The sequence below is a fragment of the Carex rostrata genome, chromosome 18 (assembly GCF_964058835.1).
Source record: "Carex rostrata chromosome 18, lpCarRost1.2, whole genome shotgun sequence".
NCBI classification, from domain to species: domain Eukaryota; kingdom Viridiplantae; phylum Streptophyta; class Magnoliopsida; order Poales; family Cyperaceae; genus Carex; species Carex rostrata.
The window spans coordinates 9540026-9564261 of record NC_135935.1 but is presented as its reverse complement, the minus strand read 5'-3'; the positions used below and the strand labels follow the sequence as shown (position 1 = coordinate 9564261).

Below are 24236 nucleotides of genomic sequence, written 5' to 3'. Positions count from 1 at the left end.
AATTAGAAATGTAAATTTAATTGACAAAATATTCCAAAATTGAAAGTCTAATTATATGTAGTTTGCACTACATGTAAATTTTTTTGATGAAATTAATGTTTAAGAGATTAAATTGAACATAATTAGCAATTGCAAAACCGACACCTACACCAAAACTAGCGGCTACTGCAGCAGCTACTCCAACAAAAATTTATAAAACTTTTTACCAAAGATGTCTATTTAATGAAATCTTTTTTACTCGCTTATTTTCATTTTTGTATTGACTTGCTAATAAAAATATATAAGATAAATTATATATGAAGGCTGAATTGTTAAAATATTATTGAAGATAAAACAAGTGAACTAAGAGTCTAAAACCAAAGATTGTAATGTTTAAACTTACATTTTGATAAAGAGAAAAGGTAACGTCTCCCGGGCTGCAGTCCTCCAAAAATCCCTGCGTATAAAAGCCTTTCCTTTTTAGCTTTTAGTTTCGACGCGCTTTCAACTGCCATAATTTCAAGTACAATATGTATGTTCACAGGATAATATGTGTGTGTTTACAAGATAATATGTGTGTTCACAGGATAATATGTGTATGTTCACAGGATACTATGTGTATGTTCACAGAAGATGGTCCCCAACAGCTTTCACACGTTTTCATCTGGGACCACGCGGTTTCATCTGCAGAACATCCATTGAATTTGTTTATATGATTGTTTTCATAGTATTATAGAATCTAATGAACTTGTTTATAGAATTAGTGTAAAAAGTTCGAGGATTTTCGGGGGACTGTTAGCTTCTTCCTTTGATAAATGCGAAAATATACAAAACTGAAAACTGTATACGGAATTGTATTAACAGTATAAAAAACTAGACAATAAAGTTTTCAGGTTTGATTTGAGTTATATTTATTATCATTTTACTAAAATATAATGTACAATTTTTCGTTTTGCTTGGTTTGTAATATTTTTGTGATTTAATCAAATTTTAAAATCTGGTTGCTAAGAATCTAAATAATTGTTATTTGATAGGAGATGGATGCGAGCTAAATGCAAATTAAATTGAATTGTTACTTGGTTAATTTTAGATTGAACCGAAGCTTAAAAGATGCCACTTATTTTTATATTATATATATATATTGGCCATCTCATCTCATGTTTGTCTGCACTTTTGCAAGGCTATGCTGGGCCTGGTACGGTCATTGCGGATTAAGATCCGATGTTTTGGGGGAGGATCCGATAAGAGGAATTATGCATTTGGGATCCACTGCCACTGCCACTGCCACTGATATGTTTTGTGGGCGCTTTGGAGGGGCAGAAACGAGTGTACTTGTGAAGCTAGGTTGTATTCCTACTTAATTTTCAACGATTCCAAAAATTATTAAAAGAGGTTGGGAATTAATGTCCTTCAATAATGGAGTGAGCGGCACAGGGTTCATTCATCATCCTCAAGTCAAAGGTGCCTCTCTCTCTCTGATGCAATACATGATTATATAAGATTATATCAATTAATTAATTAATTAATTAATTAATAGTAAGTACTTTCCAATAAAAACAATTGGACGTAGCATTAATCCTGCAAACATTTACTGTATATTGTCACTTGTTTCTTATTTTTTTTCCATCACCTCACCTTGAGGCTCATTTTCCTCTCTTCCATCCAAATCTCCATTGGAAAGGCATCATTAGTTCGGTTTCATTGACCTCTCCCTATGGAACCAAATCAAATCAAATCAAATCAAATCATTGGTTCAAACTCATTCATTTGTTCCTGACAAACAAAACAATATATAGTGCTGGTTGGTACACCTGAAGTCTAGCTGCTAAAATGTTAATATAAACTGAAAAGAATTAATCTAGGTTACAGAGTGGTCAATCCGATATTTACACCACACCAAAATTAAAAAAAAAAATTCAAAAAAAAATTCAAACTAACAGAAGATGACAAACACTTGCATTATACCAACTACTAGATGGCAATGATTTTTAACCATAATAACTCAGCAGGAAACTTTTCCACTTTGCCCTTCCAAAAATCCAAATACCTGTTTACCCTACAAGTACAACATATGGAAAATAAATATTCCAAACACCCCTGGCCTCAATTATACATACCTCTTTATCATCAAATTTGTCATTCAAACATCCAGTCTAACTTGGTGGACGAAGAAGATTTTGAGAAAACAAGGGAGGTCACAGGGTAAGGTAAGTAGGATATTTTTCATATTCTGTAGAAGATATCCATCCTTTACTTTACTTTGTAGGAGGCAGACATTTAACTTGAGGGAGGGTCTTGTAGTTTACATGTTATTATTGTATGGTTTCCTTGGTGTGGGAGCTCTGTTCTCCATAGTTTGATATCTTTGCTTGACGAGACCCAGTTCCCTCTAATTTAGAAAAAAAAAAAAAAAAAAAAAAAAAAAAATCCAGTTAGCTTCATTGTAAGAACAAATTAAGTTAGCTTCATTGTAATTGATATTATAACAAGTCCTTTATAAATCATACTTGAAGGTGCCATGCTCTCATCCGCTCTCCTCTAAGAACTCCTTGGGTTGAATGCAAACTAGCCTTTAAAAATGCCACATCATGCTCCAATTTAACATTGTCAGAATGCACCGAGTTAGACAAACTATTTGCCTCCTCTTGTGCCAGCTCCAACCCTGACACCTTCTCCTTCAGCAATTGTACCTCTTTCAGAGCGTCTTCAAGCCTCCTCTCAGCTTCAGCTTTTGCAATGACAGCCACATTTAAGTCTTTTTCTATTGTCTCTTTGCTTTCAATCAAGGCTTGCAACTGTCCTTCCAATAAGTTGTTCTTCTTGATTAAATTCGAAATTTTGGCATCATGTTGTTGATAGGCTTCAGAAGGATTTGAAACCCCATTGTTTGCCTAACAATATATTTAAATAATTAGATCACTAGAGGTAATATGGAAATTTACCCACACCTTTTTAAGGTATTTTGCAAAAGAGATTTAAGATTAGATACTGCACTGCTGTAAGGTATGGCCATGCGGGCAATAAGGTATAATGATTAGAAGGTTTAGTATAGTATACTTATGTGAAATCCAAATAGCAAAACAAAATAGCACCTCATTGATCAATTAACTAACATGACAATTCTGAATAGAAATGGCAATTATTTTAGAAGCAAAACAATAATTTCAGCAGCAGAAAAAGAATTAATGGTCAATATTATAAAAAAAAAAAATAAGCACCCACAAAATTTCAGCAAGACCTATAAAAGGTATGCTTTAAAAGACCCTAGAATTTCAGCAGGGCAATCAATCATTTACACACCAAATATGAACCAATAGATACCATTCAAAAGGATTTTATGCTTCTCAAAGAAAATTGCATGCTAAAATTTGTGAGGATAAAAATAGAACCTGAAATGATCCCCTAAATTTCTCATCATCAAGAGGCCGTAGCAATTTCTGTGCCAAACTACTCTCTTCCTCTTGTGAAAACTGCTTCCTGAGAGAAACACTGCCATTTCCACTTCCACTTCCATTACCAACCTCAACCAGTGTGTCAGAGAAGGACCTCCTTCCAGAAGCTTCTGGATCCTGTACAGCAGATGCCAGGCTATGCCTTGCCACTGAGTCGAAGGAGTACAGACGGGTCACTGCGTTGCTTAATGGGTACTCATCTTGGTAAGATAATCGGTCCGTATCAGGTGCGGACCGCCAGCTCATGGCATGGTTGTTTTGGAACTGCACCAGTATCTCTACCTGTACCAGACAGAACATCAGGGTCTACCATTCTTTTGAATTCTTACGGTGCATAAAATATTATTCTGAAATGAAATTACAATGATTATCATAGAATTCTGAAACTTGTAGAGGGCACACATATGTTAATGAATTGTAGAGAAAAATTTTCTAACCTTATTTGATGGTTCTTTTCTGTTTCCTCCAAAAGCAACAAGAACAATTTTGTCTCTCTGACACAATGGAACCATGCTAAAGCCCTGCATCGACAGCAAAAGAAGAACAAACACGTTAAAATAATTATAAAAAAATAAACAATAAAAAACAGAACCCATATGTCAACACCTTGCTATAATTTGCATTGTCAAGCAATGTAATTGAATCATAATGACAAACAAAAATAGGTTAGAGGTGAGACTAACAAAAGAGTTTAGAGACAAGGAAGGAATTTCCCCGTATGATAAGACTAATCCAGCTTTTATACTCGGACTTGAACCTTCTCTTTTTATCAAAAGGCTAAATGAGCATTCAAGTTTGTACTTGTTTTGTTTTGAAACTGACCAGCATGTACTCAATGGATTATTTTTATGTTTCTCCAAAAAAGCCAAGAACACACGAGTATCCGGAAAAGATAGCTTGGCCAAATGATAAGAATAGAATCTTGCAGGAATCTATTCTTTATACGGGATGCAGATGGTATATCTCAGATTGCAGGTGTATACAGGATATTTCATGGCTTTATAGGAGTACATCTGAAATTTTCCCAGAAAAAAGATAGACATACTTTGTTTGAAGTAATAGATGAACCAGGCGGTGTCACACACTCCGACCACTCAAATCTGACAACATCAAGCACAAGGGTCTCAGCATGTCCTGAAAAAAGAGAATCAAGAAAAAAATAAACAGAAGAGAAAATATTATTTTTCTTTTTCTGTTGCCAGAGAGACTACCATTAGTGGTCTCAAGCTGTACCTCTCACAAAGTTTATAACAATGATCGTCTGATTTCGTTAACTATCATAAAATAGAAAGGCAAAATAACTTATCAGGCATACTCTTTTTCTTGCTGCCACCCCCAGAAATATACCATTTATTTCCACAAAGGGCCCCACAGCAACCAGCCCTGGGTGATGGGTGAATGCCCCTAGTTTTTATTCTTGACCACACCATCTGAACAATACAACAAATAATATTAGTTAGTAGTAATGTGCATGCCCAAGAAGCAATGGAGAAGGGACTCCAAGATTAAACAAATTTGCAGTTTGGTCACTTAAAAGAAGGGTCAAAATATGTCGTGTTTCATCCCTCTGAACAATCTACAAATACGCCCATGTTCTTTTAGTAATAAAAAAAACAACTGAGACATAGCATGATTTGTAATTGATTAATGGACTCTACTTCTTTCTTCTCCCTTAGTACAAATTAGAAGGCCAGTTTTTTTTTTTTCCCCTACCATGGAAACTGACGCTATCATCTTTTTCGTGCTTACTTTTTTTGCAAGCTAATTCTTTTTCCAAAAAAGGAAAAACCAGGGACCTAAAATATGATGTACCGTTTCAAAGTCAAGAGAATAAAGATCGTTTAAGGTCTTAGACTTTGAGTGTCCTCCAAATATGAAAAGATTTCTATCTTCATGAAGCACCGCAACATGGTTCGACCTAGAAGATGGTCCTGTTCCTCTAAAATTTGAATAAATTTTTAGTGTCAAATAATAAAACAAAATGAAAGAGTGACCGGAATTTGAAAATTAATTGCTTGTAAACTTGTTATATCACTCACTAGAATATTGTAAATTTGACAGTGTTCTAAAAACCAGATCAAATTGTCGTCATTGTTTATCCCTTTGTGGTTCTTAATTTTTAGTAATTCATGCACACCCTACAAGCTTACAAAATGCATATCCTTGCAATATAAACACACACACCCCCTGCCCTCCCAACAAAAGAAATGTCACATGAACCTGTATAAAACATGAAAATTGTTTCTCCAAAATCACAAACTACATCTAACTATTACCTGAGTATAAAAGAGGAAGTCGATAAGTTGAGTCGTAGAAAATTATAAAGGATATTACTACATGTGATACTATTGATATATAAGAATTTCCTGTTCCAATTGCGTTGCATTTTCATTCTTTTTTAGAGGTGCATGAAATAACCTTCTATCTATTACTTGATTCTTATTGTTTGTTCTCATTGTTATTGCCATTGCTTTAGTAATCATTTTTCCCCATAGAAAAGAGAAAATGAACGTAGCTATTCAATTAAAAGAGATAAACAAAAGGACAATAAGAAAATAATTACTTGTAACGCAAGGGAAGCCAGGTAGAAGATTTGAGATCAAACATGTGAAGGTCATTTAATTTCTTTCCCTTTGAATTCTCACCTCCAAACAAAAATAAAACCTGACCAGCTCTTGTGACTGTGTGGCCACTTCTGGCACTCTGAGCAAAAAATTTAGAAACGAGGAAACAAATAACTTATCAATATATTGCAAATAACAATTAAAACAGCCTGCCTCAAACCTCCAGGATGTCTGGAGACAATGCACTGCATTATGAAAGTAGATTAAAAGATGATATTCCACTTTTTGAAAGGTTTTTGTTCAAGATAGAGAGATACTCGGGCAACTTCCATAAATGCAGAATTTTCTGGTGCAAGAAAATGCTAATGTTGTCATTAATTGTAAACCCTATGTGCCTTAATGAAGTATAGTTTTTTTTGCTAAATCAACCTGTTATTTAAATTATTTGCAAAACAGCCCAGTTGACAGATAACAAAAATATTAGGAATCTTAATTAAAGCTCATATTTCTAATAATTATAAAAGTGGGTTCAGTAGAAATTACCGGAACTTCACCTTTTGCTTCCAAGCGGGACCAGCATTCTGTCTCAATGTCAAATGACCACACTGCAAAAGAGAAATAATAAACAATTAGAAGAGCAGAGATGCCATAGCAACTCTTTTATGATAAACATAATTGTGAAGGGATATATTGACAACTGTCATGAAAAAATTGGAACCAAAATAAAAAAAAATAAAAAAATAGAATTCTAGACATGCTTTCTATAGTTTAGATAAATTGTGTATTAAATCCAGTGCAAATTGGGAATTGATAGTCACCAATCAAGTACCAACAAAGCAGAATCATTAATTCTTCAATCTGCTTGATGGATGGCCAATTGACTTTGAAATTGCACCAAATTTAGCACGCAACATATCAATCTAGTCAAAAATACTTCTATATTATTACTTTCTTATTTTGATAATCGTTTGCTCAGTTGTGATGGTAAACAAATAAATTTGTCAATGTAACATATCCCGTTATAATTAACTAATAAGATCAAAACTGAACCTGAGACTCTTTCAGAAGATGGTTCAGTTTTTCCTCCAATTAGGATAATAGTTTTTCCCCATGGGACCTACAACACAAGTAAAAAAAAAAAAAAATTAAGATAGACAGACAAAATCCTCAATGTTGCAAAAATTTGGAAGTCTACCTTTACCACAACTGGTATGATATGTAGCTTATCTGGTGAAATATTATATCTATGCTATTCTTTCATCTATACAGGTACATCTGACCTGATTGGCACACTTCCAGAAGGCATGGGAACTGTTGATTTAAAATAATTAAATCTAGCATTAACAAACTAGAAACAAAGAAACACACCAGACAATGCCCTTTACATGCTGGTATTTTGGAGGACCGCCCACTTGGTGACAGGTAGATCTTTGGAGATGCCAGGGCCCATGAAAGCTTGTCCAAACTCAATATCTGATGATCCATGTAATAAATACAATCAATAATTGAATAAAACATGATGTTTTTTTAGATTTACCCTTTGCATTTTGGATAAGAAAATATGTTTTACTTCTAAACAAAAAATAACAAAAATTGAAGATAATTACCCTAGTATCATCTAATAAACGATGCCCTGAATCGCCGCCTACAACCACCATTTTACTCCCGATCACAGCTGCTGCATGCTACAATTATACAAAGGCCACATAAGCCCCAAAAAATGTGCAACTATGCCTCTCAATTAGACTGCACGATACAGTTAATTTTGATTGTCATTCATTTGTTTAAAGTTAGCCCCAATTTACCTTCCATTGCATACGCGCTATAAAATAATAAAATTGTAGGATAAATTTAAGTCAAACTACTTAATTATGTGATATGCCTAACCGAACCTCAGCAGTGAAACTAAGCCTGACCAACTCTTCCTTGCCCTTTTTAAGTCCAATTTATCTCAACTGTGGAACTAAAGGAATGATACTTAATTTTTGTTTAGTTGTCTTTTTGGTTTGTTTTGTGTTTAGATGGATTTTAAGCTGTGATACTATACATGCCATTACCATAATCCCAGACTTCAGGTTCTTCTTGTAACTGTTAATAAGAAGCCAAAAGCAAACTTTCTTATAGGTTTAAAGAACAATCGGAGAAATTTTCATCTTACACTGAAACGTGGGGCCGGCTTATCTCCCTCAGTGGATAGCACGGTCCAGTTGTCGGTGTGGTCAAATGCATGGCTATTAAAGTCAAACGTGCCTGATGAGTACCGGCATTCTAGTTCATCAGTCCTTCCACTCACTGAGGTAGTTATCACATTCTCTCCCTATATAGAGAACATGTACATCAATAAGACACCATCGATTTAAGCATCATTCTACTAAATTGGCTCTACATGATGTTATGGAACAGATACCAGCTTGGGACTGGTTGAATTCTTATCCCCACAATATTTCTTTATTTTGAATCACTTCTTTTTTTTCAATTTTTATAATTACAGGGGCCTGAGGGGTCAGGGGCGGCAGTATCAGATTAGCCTTCTAGGTTCATCACTGACACAGAAATTACAAATCACTACAAAAATAAATAAAATACTTTATGAACACCTTGTAAACTCTGGAAGATGGGGTAAATTTTTAATTATGACACTTAAAAGGGGGTAGGGTAGTTAGAAATCAAAATAAAATTCTTACATTGGATTGGCTAAGCCTCTTAACAGGCCTGACTGGGCTGCGGGGCACATGTAATGAATCTCCTTGATGACTCTTCAACCTAAATTTTCCCCATTATTACAATTTATATATTATTAAATTAAAAAATAATTAAACTCCCAAATAAAAATCATCTTCTCATTCAAGAAGGTCCAGGTCAAAAACAAAGGAAATCCTAAGATCAAAGATTGCCTCAGTACCAGTGGGAGCTGCTAACTATAAATGCAAAATGAGCCAATAATTTTTCTAACATGATGGTTCTAAAACTGATAACAAATCAAATGTACATCGTCAACAGTATGAAGAAAATGAAAATATAATTTGAGTACCAAATTTGACAACATCATCCAAATAATTCCATCTCTTTCTATAGTAGAGTGTTTGTTGAATTATTATTTATCACTTAATCAACAAGAAGATAAGTAGACACATTTTTTTTTTTTATGAATGGTAACAGCACTCAAAACAAAAGTTATCACGTCTTGTATTATTTTTTCTTACCTCCCCAGCTTCATCTTGCGGCGCGAAAATCCAAACATTTTGGGCATTGTTGAAATAAAATGGCGTCTTTGAGGGATTCAGAAAGGAAACAATTGGAATGAGGCCTCACCAGTCACCAGTCACCAGTCACCAGTCACCACCAGAAGGAAGATACTAATCCTAAAATCAAATACTATAAGAAAAGATGAGGTTAAATGAACAGAGAACTGAAGCTATAAGAAAGATTTAATGAGTTGTTTAGCATTGTGTTCAGATTTCAGTACTTACAACAACTTACAAGGAAGAAAAAAGGAGGCTGGAACTGGAACTGGAACTGGAACTACTTGCTTTTGGGATTAGGATGAGGTGAAAAGCTAAAAAGAAAAGCTAAAAAGTGGAGCAGTTGGGTAAGTGGACAATATAGAAGAAATCAAGGGGGGCAAAGGAGAAAAGACAAGGGAGCTTAGCTAGCTTTCAATAATTTCAGGGGAAAAGCAGACAGACTTTTTTTAACTCACTCGGGAACAAACCTACTCAGAGCCTCAGAGGTAAAAATCAAATAAAAAGCTCCTTGCCTTTTCGATAAAGCTGCTCTAGCCTCTAGTCATGGCCATTGGTTACTTGAGTTCCCATTTCTCTCTCTCTCTCTCTCTCTCTCTCTCTCTCTCTCTTCTAAGTTCTAAGTTTCTAACTGAGCATCGCATGTGATGTGACATGTGAGCATGTGTTTTTCTTCTTCTTATTATTATATCATATTATATTAGTCACTTTGTCTTGTCTCCAGTTGTTAAAAATGGAGGGAGGGGAGGGCAAAAGCCTTTCTTTGCCTTGGCCCTTGTGGGGTCCTCTGTCCTCACTAACAGCCAATTTGTGCTCATATAAATAATAAATCTACTTGGCAGTGGCACTGGCACTGGCACTGGCAGCCATGTCTTGGCCTTGCTAGTTGCTATTGCTAATGAGTAATGAAGAGAGCGGCATCGGACCAATCTAATCTGATTCTCAAGATTCGTGTCTACTTAACTTAGATCTCCAGTTTTATTAGACACCGCATTAAATGCCACACAGCGGTGCTCTACATAGCATAGGTGTACTATTGAAGTAGATATCATAGCATAGCTGTATGTCCTGCTCCTGCTTCCTTCTAGTTAATAGTTATAAAAATATTATCAATACCGCATAAAACTCGTTTTCAATCAAATCTCCTGATTAGACCGGAGATTTTTTATTAATACTCTAAAAAAAAGTTTTATAAATATATCCTCAATTTTTTTTTTTTAAATTGCCCCAACTGTCCAATAGAGGGGCTATCAATTATTCCACCTGACTGTCCGGGGCACAGGCAATTCACTATTTTTTTTTAGAGATCTTAATATTTTAATTCAAATAATTTTATGAAGTTCTAGTTTTCTTGTTTATGGTGTATGTCAAAAAATAAGACATTTGATATATTTATGAGTAATGTCATAACTCTTTATAACTTTGATTTGATTTGTTAATTGGATATCACAAGTCTAAAGATAACACTAATTAAGTACTTGGCATTGATTCTTATAATTTATTTTATTCAATATACACAAGAAAATATGGTTAGATTGCCTCAATGATGTCAACTTCTTCTTTTTTTAGAGAAAAATTGAAGAGCAAGAGAGAGAATAATCGGATTATTTTTCTACTACTTTAGAGCTACCGGGGAGTGAGTTCCCTTCTCTTCTTTTACATACATAATACGAAAATCATGGATCTTTCACGGTATTGTCAGTGTGTTGAGCCGACGACTACAGATTCAGTATAATTATTTTGTTTAAAATAATTATATGGATAATTCTTGAATAATTTTTTAGGCTTTTGACTAAACAAAATACCGATCGTTGTATGCCTACCGTTGATATAAAACTCAAACTGAATTTTTCAGGCACTAAACGATATTTTTTTTGCAATTCTAATGCTTTGGATGCCCGGGGGTCCCCCTAGGAAAAATCCGGATCCGTCGTGCCCATTTTTTCGAATTGTGGTCATACGCGCAAATTCGACTTTCCAAGCCAAAGTTATGGCAATTTAAAGTTTTTTCGAAAAACAACGATGCTTCCGTGCAAAAACACCGATAATGGACCGAGGCTTTATGCCCGGCTTAATGATGGCAGAAGTGCATCGATGTTTCATTGCCAAAACATCGATGACGCACCACGGTCATAACTTTATTATTATCAAAACATCGATGACGTCAAAACATTGATGACGCACCCATGCTCTCTCAACGACCATAACTTTAAAATGCATTTATTATTTATTGTGTGTGTTTGTTTCTTTTTTTAATGGATTACGGTTTTATTTATTATTCAAAGATCATTGAAATTATCTATGATTGTTCAATATATGTCATTTACACAGTAATTATTATTTTATTTCCAAAATTCAAAATCGTCTCCTCTTATATTTCACAATCTTGTTCTAAACTTTTTTGTTGATATTTTTCATGAATTATGGTTATATTTAGGGGAGTGCTATATTAAGCGCATCAATTGTAATTTTGAGAGTTGAGATAATTTTTTTGCTATGAATATCTATTATACCCTTACAATATCCCTCCCATATCTATCACAATTAATTGCCATAATTAATACAAAAGTTAATAAAAAAAATCAATAGAGGAAGGTTTTAAGGAGCCTTTGTTTTTTCCCATAATTGATTAATATTTTTTTAATTATCAGCAAATTGATTAGTATTTCATCATAACTTTTATATTATATCTTAATACCAGCAAATTGATTAGTATTTATCATAAAAAAAATTTATATATTATATCTTGATTTTCATATCTATAATGATTTGATTACTATTTTTTTAGTAAGGAATGCCAGATTTCATATAGATTTTCAGTTCAAAATCTTTTATCGAAGAATTTTATATTATTAAGAAAATAAAATACTAATCTATTCTTTTTTTTCTCTCAAATCATTAAGAAAATACTAATCAATCTGTTTTTTTTCTCTCATTAATTGCCAGCAAATTGATTAGTATTTTATCATATTTTTTTATATTATATCTTGATTTTCATATCTATAATGATTTGATTAGTATTTTTTTTAGTAAGGACTACCAGATTTCATATAGATTTTCAGTTCAAAATCTTTTATCGAAGATTTTTATTTTATTAAGAAAATAAAATATTAATCTATTTGTTTTTTTTTCTCTCAAATCATTAAGAAAATACTAAACAATCCATTTTTTCTCTCATTAATTGCTAGCAAATTGATTAGTATTTTATCATAATTTTTTTATATTATATTTTGATTTTCGTATCTATAATTATTTGATTAGTATTTTTTTAGTAAAGAATAACATATTTCATATAAATTTCCAGTTCAAAATCTTTTATCGAAGATTTTTTATTATCTTTATTATAATTATGATTTTCAAGGTAATTATATTGTTGTACCACTACAAACAAGGGGTGATAGTGAGAGGAAAAAAACTAGTAAGTTCCTCTATAGTGAGAGAAAAAAAAGGCAGCAAGCCTTTTGTATTTTTTTATATTCATTAAACTTTGAAAAAATTTATATGTTTTTGTCAAATACCTACAGGCTACTCTAAAAAAATATTAGCTCCTTTAAAATAAAATTACATTATACTAAATCATCAAAATTGAGGACAGAAGGCAGTTTTCATTAATCTTTTTTTTTCAAAATAATAAGCAAAAATTCAAGAGAAAGAAGGGTTGTTCAAGGGATAATAGGTATTAATTGTGACAACCTTCCTTTCTTTGTTTTTTCTTTATTAACTTATGTATTAATTGTGATACATATGAGAGAGAGTATAAAGGATATAATAGGTATTAAGAGAGAGAAATTTCTCTTAGCTCTCAAAATTACAATTAATGCACTTAATATAGCGCTCCCATATATTTATGATTCAAAAATATTCGAAAGCATCTTGTTTGGAATAAAAAAAATGGTTATATTTATGTAATTGAAGGTCATTGAGACAATCTAATTAAGAATCAAAGTCAAATCCTTAATTAGTGTTATCTTTAGACTTGTGATATCTAATTGACAAATCAAATCAAAGTTATCAAGAGTTACGACATCACTCATAAATATATCAAATGTGTCACACCCTGAGACAACCCGCCACGTATTAATACGTAAGGCGTGTGCACATCACATACATTATCAATAACAATATAAATAAAGCTACATTTATTTCATAATCAAACGAGTTAAACAAACGATCATGGCAGACATGGCTAGTAATACAAGCATTGTCATGCTTGCTCAATGTATCAATTATTGAATTATGGGAACAAAACAATCAACATGTGGCAGTTTATCAATTCTTATATCTTCCCACTTAGTCTCACTCTTGTCCTTACTCGAATTTTTCCTCTTCGTTACCTGGAACCCGCGTAAAAGTGGAGCGGGTGAGAGATCGAACATTCTCTCAGTGCGGGATTTAGTTCCAGCCCAGAGCTTATAAAACCGTTGCTTATATTCACAAATATGATAAGAAATAAAATGCACATGTGTAACCTAATACAATGCATCTACTATTATTACATCTACTTTCATATTCTTTTCACTTTTCATAATTATCCATTCACTCGCCAAACCAATGGGAAGTCCAACCAACATTGAAAGGCCGTCAATCCGCTGGGAAGTTCAACCAACAGCGGGAGGCTACCAACTCACTGGGAAGCCCAACCAACAGTGAGAGGCTGTCTCACTAGACGGGGAGTCCACCCTACGCTAGATGTTGACCTGTGACGGGAAGTCCAACCAATGCCACGTTAACGAGAGGTCCAGTTGAATACCAGACCCAATGTATACATCCCAATATGCAAGCATATCGGCCCCTGTTCAGTTATCTTATTCGTTCATTTTCAAACACATTTATTCAATCACACAATTCATGTCATGCTCGACACATCCTATTCATGCAAGTCCATTGGTCAAAATATAAATCCTATCATTTCATGCAATTTATTTGTGTCTACTCAAGTCATACGAATGGTTCGAAAACAACATGCATAAATCCAACTAATGCCATAATAATAAACATGTGAATGACAAGGGAACTAAAATAGTTTTATAAAGTCTGGAAAGCCCGCACATGTTATTGTGGTGTAGTTCACTCCTGCTTCTACGTTACTCTTTACTTCATAACTCATATCTAAATCAGATAACACGGTTTATAATTAATATTTATAAATGTTTTATTTATGTGTTGCTATAGTATGAATGTAAATTGAGATATAAACAATATAAAATTTTACCATCCGATCAGATATAATAAAATTTGTGTTGACCCTGATACATTTCCTAAGATTTAAACCGAAACATATTTGTTACTGTGTGATGATATAAATAATGGAATTTGTTTCTAATGAGAAATAGATTTAAGTTACTGATGAACTTTTAGAATATATTTTTTTTGTAATAAAAATAATTTTAGGGTTATCGGTAAATAGATATTTAGAGTTATCGGTGAAAATTTTCCATCTAATAAAATAGAATGTGCAACTCAATTAATTTGATGCACCTCGGTGAAGGTTTGAGAACAATTGGATCTGCAAGATCTTAGACAAAATAATTACTATATTATATTATATAATGTATATCTGACCATTCGAATAATTATGAAATTCGGATAGTTTAAATAAAGATAATTTATATGATAATTTAAACATATCAAATAATTATAATTTCTGACAATTCAAAGTCTCCTGAAAAATAAAGATATCAATCAATCTTTCATTAAATTCAGGGAATAAAAATAGAAAATCCATCTTCACGACAAAAATCAAACAATGAATTCAAAAGTCTACTTACAATCTTAGTTTTCAAATTATATTATTAAAAAAAGGATATTTGATAATAAATTAAATCTATATTCAAGAATCACTTTAATTCTTTGAATTGCAACATAACTTTTCAAAGATTCCATCATAAAACAAAATAACGATTAATCATGATTTTTGAATACGCGTATATATATTTATATCTTCAGAAATTCGGTCAAACAGATAGATGTTTGGCTGCCACGTTCATGAGTCGTTCTTCATTTGTTGAAGGAAAAAGATGTGAAGTTGATCCCATTTCGATTGGTGCTTCCTATGGTGGAAGACCTTTGCTCTGGTCAGAATTGCCGGCCATCTTCCAGAGACTCTGTGCGGTTCGTGAATGATCCATGCGGTTTAGCATTGAACCATGTGCTTCTGGGATGCCGTGACAACAGGCCTACATAATTTCTTGAACTTGGATGATTAGAGAGAATTTTGAAAATTGCTAAGTGTTGTGAGAGAAAATGACAGAGAATTAAGTCAGGATTTATAGGGAGAGTAGTAATCAAGAGATTAGAGTAGTGGGGTGTTGGTTATTTTGGATCATGGGTGGTTATTTTTCTCAATGCATAAAAACCTCCAAAATAACCGAATTATGGTTATTCTCTTATTTGATCATGTCTCCAAATTCTTCTAAGTCCCTGTGATCATAGAATGCAGTTAGTATACGAGTTATAATTGCCAGAAAATCTAGAACTCAGAAAATTTTCCTGAATTTTCCTTCAATCTGCAAAGTAACAGAATCGCGTGCGATTTGCTGCCAAACCGTGTGCTTGCTAGAATTACCTTGTTCAGAGCTAACAGTGATTCGTGTGCGACTAGTTTTACCTTATTCAAAGCCAGCATACGATATGAAGGAAAACGTGTGTGTTCCAATACTTAGAATTTCTTTTATTACAACAGCATACTGGGTGTTCGGTCGCATGTGGTTCTCCGGTGATCCACACGGCCACGAGATATCAGATTTTTCCCTAGCCATAGTTGCTTCTGTTGGAGCTCCATCCGTGTGCTATTCTAGCTTGAACAGTGTGCTACTGAGACTGCCATTTATAGTGGGAGATATGAGTTTTTGGGCATTCTCTCAGTTGCATGCAGTTTAGTGTTGAAACGCACGAATGGGTGAAAAACACTCCAGACAGATGCATTCGCTCAGACTCTGAATAGAAGCATTCTGGCTAAGTACTTATTGTGCCCACTAGTTGTAACCCTCTATGTAAGTTTTAAATGTTAATTTATCCAGTGTTGAAACGCACGGATGGGTGAAAAACGCTCCAGACAGATGCATTAGCTCAGACTCTGAATATAAGCATTTTGACTAAGTACTTATTGTGCCCACTAGTTGTAACCCTCTATGTAAGCTTTAAATGTTAAGTTATCTCTCTTAAGTGTGCAAGTCCTAGCTATGACCTAACTTTAGTTATGCTAAGAAAAAGAAAATGAAAAAAGTAAAAACAAATGTAAAGTAAGTTCTTGGGTTGCCTCCCAAGCAGCGCTTGTTTACGGTCTGAAGCTCGACCATGCTGCATCTAGTCTTAGTGGTTGGGTGGTGGCAAGAAGGTTCCCCCTTCACTAGTTGGAGATCCTTCATATCCGCATTCCTTTTGATACTTGATGTACTTGCAACTCTCCTTAGGATTCATCTCCGGTTGACCTGGTAAATTGGATCTTCCTCTTGAGAAATTGACGAAATCATTTGCTAGATGAGCAACTTGATTTTCGACATTTTTCGTTCTGTCAGTTAGTGCAGCCACACTTGCAGCCATGTCATCGTTTGCCTTTTTTTGAGATCTAACGAATTCATCCATTCTCCACTCTAAATAAGGCTTGCGAGGTGGTTGAGCATCAAATTGTCACTGTGGATATAGTTGTTGTTGTGTGGGTTGGTTTTGATAGTTCGGTTGGAGCATGCCTCCTTGATTGTTATGGGTAGAGTTTTAATTGTTCCTCATTCCTGCATTATAATAGTTAGAGTTGTAATTGTTAGATTGAGGATTTCCTACCATAGCAATTTGTTCGGCCTCGACCTCGGTCATGAGAGGATAAGGATCTTTAGGATTATGAGGCTCTCCACAGTCCCCACATGTTATAATGTTTGCCACAGTTGCCTTTTCGGTTGTTAGTTTTGACACAGCATTGGTTAACGTGTCCACTTTAGCAGAGAGGAGGGTGAAGTCATTGACATTGTGTTTGCCCGGAGTAGCAGCCTTATTTGGAGAACGGACCGAAGTTGAATAGTTTTGACTTTGGCATAAGTCATTTATAATCCGGTTGGCATCCTTGACTCTTTGACTAATGAAAGCTCCTCTAGTTGACGAGTCTAGTATTTGCTTCAGATGAGGGAAGAGACCATCATAGAAGAATTGTAGAACTAGCCATTTGCCAAGTCCATGGTGGAACACTCTCGTAAGAGGTCCTTGTGGAGCTCCCATGCATCATTCAGAGATTCTCCATCTTATTGTTGAAAATCGGTGATTCTTGATCGATAGTCAGCAGTCATATTCGATGGAAACTACTTGGCAAGGAAGGCAGTGGCGAGCTTGTCCCAGGTTGTGATTGACTCGGGATCTAGAGAGTCTAGCCATGCTTTAGGCCTTGGTCCAAGTGAGAAAGGGAATAGGCAGAGGTGCATGTGGTCTCGTTCTACTCCTTCTTGTCGGATGGAATCACTAATGGTGAGGAAGTCAGAGATATGGATATGGGGGTTGTCTCCTGGTCGGTCTTCAAATCGGTTTCTTTGTACTTCATGGATGTATGAAGTCTTGAGCTCGGTTTGAGCATTGGTGGCTGGTATGCGAAAGCTACTTCAATTGTGCTCCCCAGTTGGCATGGAATAGTCATTGATAGGTCTAGTCTCTTCTTTATTGACTTACACTTGGTTGGGTGGAACTTGGTTGTGATTGTGTAATGGTGGCGGGTTTCGATGGAACTCCATCATTGGAAGACATCTCGGAAGATTTGGACAGAATTCCCTTAGAGGCATCTTGCTTCCTTACGTACTTCCTCTTGGCTAAAGTTGAGAGAGGAGGAGTTAACTTCTTGTTTGAGTTGAGAGCTAGACTGGATCTCGTATATCCAGCCAGTGTACGTACCTACAAGAAGAAAACAAGAGATTTAAGAAATATTAAGAAAAGAAATTAAGAAAAGAAACTTAAAAGAACTAAAAGACCTAGATTCAGTTTGGTAACTTAGACACCTTAATGACAATGTAGAATTTTTACACCATCCCCGGCAACGGCGCCAAAAAGCTTGATAGGGTGGAAATCAATGCAAATAATATTTATAACCCTAATGTCTAATCTACTGTCAATCCACAAGCGTATGAATCTATCGTATAGTATAGATTGGGGTGTCGATCCGCAGGGATGGTGTATTAAGAGATCTAAGATGTAAACTAAAGTCTAGGTTATCGGTTCCTTTAAGTAAGTTGAGTGTGTTTGGTTGATTGATTGTTGGTTGCTCGGTTGTAATTATTGAATTACAATAGAGGGATGGTAGTAGATTAAGTGTTTAGAAGATGGGCTTCTAGGGAATCAGATATTCTATCATTCAAACTTGTTTAATCTAGGTTTTGGTTGTCCTAACAATAGCGCACAGTCTATCACTAACTGTATGCTACTACTAATACTTGTCAGTTGTAGAGTTACTCATTAATATGCGGCTCTGTCACCATCCGCACACGTTCTGGATAAACCGTACAAAGTCTAGTTTCAACTCCAGTCAAAATCGCACACGGTTTGGCCTGAACCGTACACGCCCTATACTGGTATCTCTGCGATCTGAGAGCTTCTAATCCTATTCTAGTGTTTATCTCTGGTCAGTCTCACAACACCCTAACTGAGTAAGTACTTGTCAGGTATTTAGCACAATTGCATGTAGATTAATGATAAATCCTAATTACTAATATTACAAAAGGGTCAAGTTCACTTGGTCGATCCTTCCTTAAACCTTTGGTAATAGTAATAATTAAGATTACCCCATTATTAGTAATGAAATGCGACATTCGTCTGCTAAACCACGTCCTAATAGGTCCTTTAATTGTGGTTCGAATACAAGCAATCAACCAGTCTGTCTATTCTACTTGTATCTAGGATAACTTATATTCTTCGGATATTGGTTAACCACAATTAAGTATGAATGGATTGCACACTCCACTCATACGAGGTCACTTTAAACACACAATAAACAAGAATACAAGGCATAAAATCTCAGTAAGAATTCAGATCATAGTGCAAAGATAATATAAATGAACAACTAGATTAAACTCATAAGAATTCAAGATTATATGTCTTCACCCTAGAATAGGGTTGCTTATCCGCTCATGGTGAGTTCAACAATAAAAGAAACAAAAGACATAAAGAAAGAGAGCAATAAAGAGAGATGAATGGACAATACCTATGCTGCCCCTTATCTCATGCACGCCGTCTTTACGCCTTATTCCTTCCTCCTCTTCTAGTAGAGACCTTGCTATTCCTTAGTGATTTCTCCTTTGCATAGTCTCCACTAGAGTGAAACCCTAGTTCTAAGTGCTCTCAGATGTGTATGTTCTTCTGTGGTTCTAGAGATTCGAGAGAGAGATCTTTCCCAGGCGTCCATTTGCTTAAATAGGCCTTAGTTGGGAAGTTAGATCTGTAACTGTTGTTTTGGCAGTTTCTGCGTGCGGATGCCGGAATAGCATGCGGTTTGGCTGAGATCTGCACGGGCGGTTATAACCGTCTGTGATAGCTCTTCCGAGTAGCATGCAGATGCGGGCATCCGTGTGCCTGAGGCTGAGATGTCAGAATTGCGTGTTTTATGCCTGTTTTTGCTCCAATATCATTGAAAATATGCAATTTTCTAAAATCAAGTGAAATAACAACAAAAAAATCTGATTCTCTATAAAATGAGCAATTAATGACAATAATATAGACTAAGTGATAGGACAAATAATAATTTATTTTACCCCTATCAACTTCTAAAATTAAATGAATGGGAGTCGATCCCATCTAATTATTCTCAGTCAGGTATTGCATTGGATCTGAATTCATAAAATTAGGGCTCTCAATCTCATAGGATTAGGATCAAACCGTGCTTATAGCAAAAGACACGACAAGCTAGTCAAATAAGCACAAGAACCAGGTAAATCCGTAATAAATGTACTTTCTACTCATGTTGCGCACCACTCCAGATTTAGGAAACCGGAGATTTCCAGTTCCAGATCTGTTGTTTGCTGCTAGAAAATGTTACGCTATCGGAGTACAACTAGGGTGTTCTTATGTTCACCAAGTTTTCTTTGTGAGCTCAGTTTTAAAATCTATCTAATTGACTTTAAATAATGAATTTAAGTCAAGTCTGTTGAAATTGAGTGATGTATTTATATACGAAACTTTTACATTTCCAAATTAATTTTGTATAATATTAGAAGGTTTATAAATGAATTTCAATGTATTTATTTATCACTTATACAAAATTAATTCGAAAATTTAAAATTTTTGTATGTAGACGAATCATTCGTAAGGCAGATGAGTTTCAACAGTTCAAATTCATCATTTGAAGCCAATTTGATAAAATTTGATAGTTGAGTTCACAAAAGAATTTAATGAAATTAACAACAACTTAGTTCTACTGTATGATTTTGTGAAAAATATACATTCAAATAGGTCTGTAAACAAGCCGAGTCAGTCAAAATTTGTTAACAGTTGGTTGATGATGTGAGTCGTACATGAATCAATGATTTTAGTTTATTTTGTGCTATGAGTTGCGCATTAACTCCGAGAGCACTCAAAGTTTGAGCCTCATATTTGGGTTTTTGTTAGCCACAGTCCACAGACCACAGACCACAGTGGGAATGTGTGATCTTCATTGAAGAACATATATACCTACGGACGGGCCTTGCAAAAATTTAAAGCCCAATCCAATTTTTTTCATGAAAAATGAACCCCCGACTCAAAAAGGAACCCCAGCCCTAAAGGCGATCTCCCGTTCCTCTCCTCTCCTCTCCTCTCCTCTCCTCTCCTCTCTTCTCTTCGAAAGGTGGATGGGGTTTAGGGTTGAATTGAGCCCTAATTGCATAAACTAGGGTTGAATTTGGCAGTCATATTGTACATTTCAGGGCTAAATTTGAGGCTTCCTTCAACAAGTGGGACTAAAAGTAACACTTTGTTAGCACAAATTGATATATATTCATTCTAAATTGGTTATTCTAGTGACAAACTTAGATGTCAAAAGGATATTTAGGTGCTAATCCTACAAAGGAGATCCATATCAGGTTTTTTTTTTTTTTTAAAAAAAAAAAGAAGCACAACACTTTATTTGTAAAATAAGACAACACCCATCACAACGATTAATTTAGTAGAGAAAGTATATTCTGATAAATTACAATTGAAATAACAGTAATCACTTTTTAAAAGACATACCTTTTTCATATGTAATTTAGATGAAAATAATAATGTCAGGTTTCTATTTATCAATCCTAGAAACAGTAATTGGAGGCAGTATGTGCTTGATTACCTAAAATATTATGTTCATTTTTGTAGGCAAGTAATTGGAAATTATTTTCTATTTAGCCAAACAACTTCAGCCAATTGACCTTTTTACTTTTAAAAAATGTAACTGCAAATTTCATCTCAAAAAAATGGACAGTATGTGCTTTTTATCAAAAATAAAAAATAATGAAGAAATTTTGCGATCAACAGCCACCGTTGGATCAACAATTTTGTAAAATACTTAATAAATAGTAAAAAAATTAAGAAAAATGTAAAATTTGGTCTCCAAGCACATATTAATATGGAGAACAAGATGAACGGTTTGGATCGGCCATTTGGATTTTGAATTTTAGATTTATGGTCCAATGCACAAACTCTTCCATGCATTGCAATGCACCATAGCCCATCTATATATATATGAGATGGGCTACGGTGAGTTGCGAAGTAAAGCAACTATTTTACTTCACGCTCATATTTTGCGATTTTAAAGTTCAAAACGTTGATCTGAACTGTTTATCTTGTTCTCTATATTGAAATGTGCTTGGAGACCAAATTTTACTTTTTTTGGAATTTTTTTTACTATTTATTAAGCAATTTTGAAAGTCGCTGATCTGATGGTCCAGAAAATTTTACTGTTTTTCACTGTTCACACCAAAACAACAATTTTAAAAAATGCTTAATAAATAGTAAAAAAATTCCAAAAAATGTAAAATTTGGTCTCCAAGCACATTTCAATATGGATTAAACATCTAACGGTTCGGATCGGTCGTTTGGACTTTCAAAATAAAAATACGGCGTGGAGTAGAAACGCATTTTACTTCGTAACTCACCGTATTTTCATTTTGAAAGTCCAAACGACCGATCCGAACCGTTAGATGTGATCTCCATATTGAAATGTGCTTGGAGACCAAATTTACATTTTTTGGAATTTTTTTACTATTTATTAAACAATTTTGAAAACTGTTTTGCTGTGAACAGTAAAAATTTCTGGACCATCGAATCAGCGATTTTCAAAATTGCTTAATAAATAGTAAAAAAAATTCCAAAAAATATAAAATTTGGTCTCCAAGCACATTTAAATATGGAGATCATGTTGAGCGGTTAGGGTCGGTTGTTTGGATTTTCAAATCGCAAAATATGAGTGTGAAGTAAAATAGTCGTTTTACTTCGCAACTCACCGTAGCCCATCTTTATTTATATATATATATATATATATATATAGAGAGAGAGAGAGAGATGGGCTATGGTACATTGCAATGTATAGGCATTTTTGTACATTGGACTATAAGTCACCGGATTCAAATTCCAAATAACCAATCCACACCTTTTCATCTTGTTCTCCATATTAATATGTGTTTGGAGACAAAATTTTACATTTTTTTGGGAAATTTTTACTTTTTTTTAGATTTATTGAAAATTGTTTTTTTTTTTATGGTCCAGATTTGTATGAAAAACAACGATTTTCAATAAATCTAAAAAAATAGTAAAAAAATTCAAAAAAAATGTAAAATTTGGTCTCCAAATACTTTAATACGGAGAACAAGATGAACGGTTTGAATTGGTTATCTGGATTTTGAATCTGGTGATTTATAGTCCAGTGTACAAAAATACCTATACATTGCAATGTACTGTAGTCCATCTAGATAGATAGATAGATACGAATTATCATTAAAATCTGCGTATGCAATAACCTTCCGCATATCACATAAAACCACATTTTAAAACATTGATCCACTATGTGATTTCTCGTATTGTTTCTCTCACCAGAATTTTATTAACTCAATTCACTCCGTATGAACATTTTTTCCTTCGTTTTGGTGGTTTATAATTATTCGGTTAAATAAGGCTCTAATAATTTATTGATAATTAAATGCGATATATATATAGTTATTGATAATTGTTTACAAATTTCTGTTGTGACAAATTTGAAAAATCAAATTGATAAACGTAATTTAAGTGAAACTACTTTTGACGTAATAGATTTATTTAAAAAGTTGCTGAATTCAAGTGATCATCTGTTATTGAGCAAAACTCGCATGCAGCAGATAGACAAATTGAAATGGCGTTTTCTAGACTGCACAAAACAATCAAACTAGGAATCAATATATGTCACCTTCTTTCAACTTACTATATATATATATATATATATATATATTCTCTTATCCATTTTTTGAGAGCGTTTTCTCTTTCTTATCCATTATTTTAGTGGGAATCTCTAAAAAAGGCATGAAAATGAAAAGGATTTTCATGTTATCCACAATTAATTAATTTTCAAGTCTCTTCATATGATATGGGTACTAAAACTATATATCTAGTCGATGTGACTAGCTATGATTGCAATTTACTTACATATATATATAGAAAATAGATTTATTTTTTTGCACGCGCGTGGCACATAATTATGCAAATATAAACATGTTTTTCTACTTTCTCAAAATTGTAATAAAAATAAAATCATTCTAGAAATTCGCTCCAGTACATGCATCACTAATATATTAATTAACAGCAATATTGAAATGGAAAAGAGAATATTTCCTATTTAATCATTCTATCTTGATTCTCGCAAACAAAATACCTTTTTATAATAGAACAATCATTTCATCAAATTATTAATAATAACTTAATATTTTTTATATACTTGAGACACTCTTAACTTTGCAATTACTTTTAGACAGGAGAATGTCTCATAAATATATATCATGCATGTATATAGCTTGGTGCATATCCCCACTTAAAAAACACTAATTGTACACTGTACA

At 33.9% G+C, this 24236-nt stretch overlaps 2 protein-coding genes across 2 annotated transcripts in view; one reads left to right on the top strand and one right to left on the bottom strand.

Annotated features, from left to right (window-relative positions):
• Window positions 1-1753: 1753 nt before the first annotated feature.
• LOC144569225 (Galactose oxidase/kelch repeat superfamily protein) lies at window positions 1754-9713 on the bottom strand. Its single transcript, XM_078319466.1, has 16 exons — window positions 9469-9713; window positions 9199-9370; window positions 8680-8758; window positions 8154-8312; window positions 7603-7680; window positions 7364-7468; window positions 7046-7112; window positions 6539-6600; window positions 5995-6134; window positions 5244-5370; window positions 4747-4861; window positions 4477-4565; window positions 3869-3952; window positions 3369-3713; window positions 2487-2870; window positions 1754-2368 (listed from the first exon to the last, which is right to left on the bottom strand). The coding sequence occupies exons 2-16, from the start codon at window positions 9243-9245 to the stop codon at window positions 2282-2284; spliced, it is 1968 nt and encodes a 655-aa protein (XP_078175592.1). The 5' UTR covers window positions 9246-9370; window positions 9469-9713; the 3' UTR covers window positions 1754-2281.
• The window catches only part of APG3 (Peptide chain release factor 1), a 47993-nt gene continuing 30916 nt past the window's right edge, over window positions 7160-24236 (top strand). Inside the window, exon 1 of the mRNA XM_078319469.1 lies at window positions 7160-7167. The gene's annotated coding sequence lies outside the window, so the exon portion shown is untranslated. The remainder of the gene's footprint in view (window positions 7168-24236) is intronic.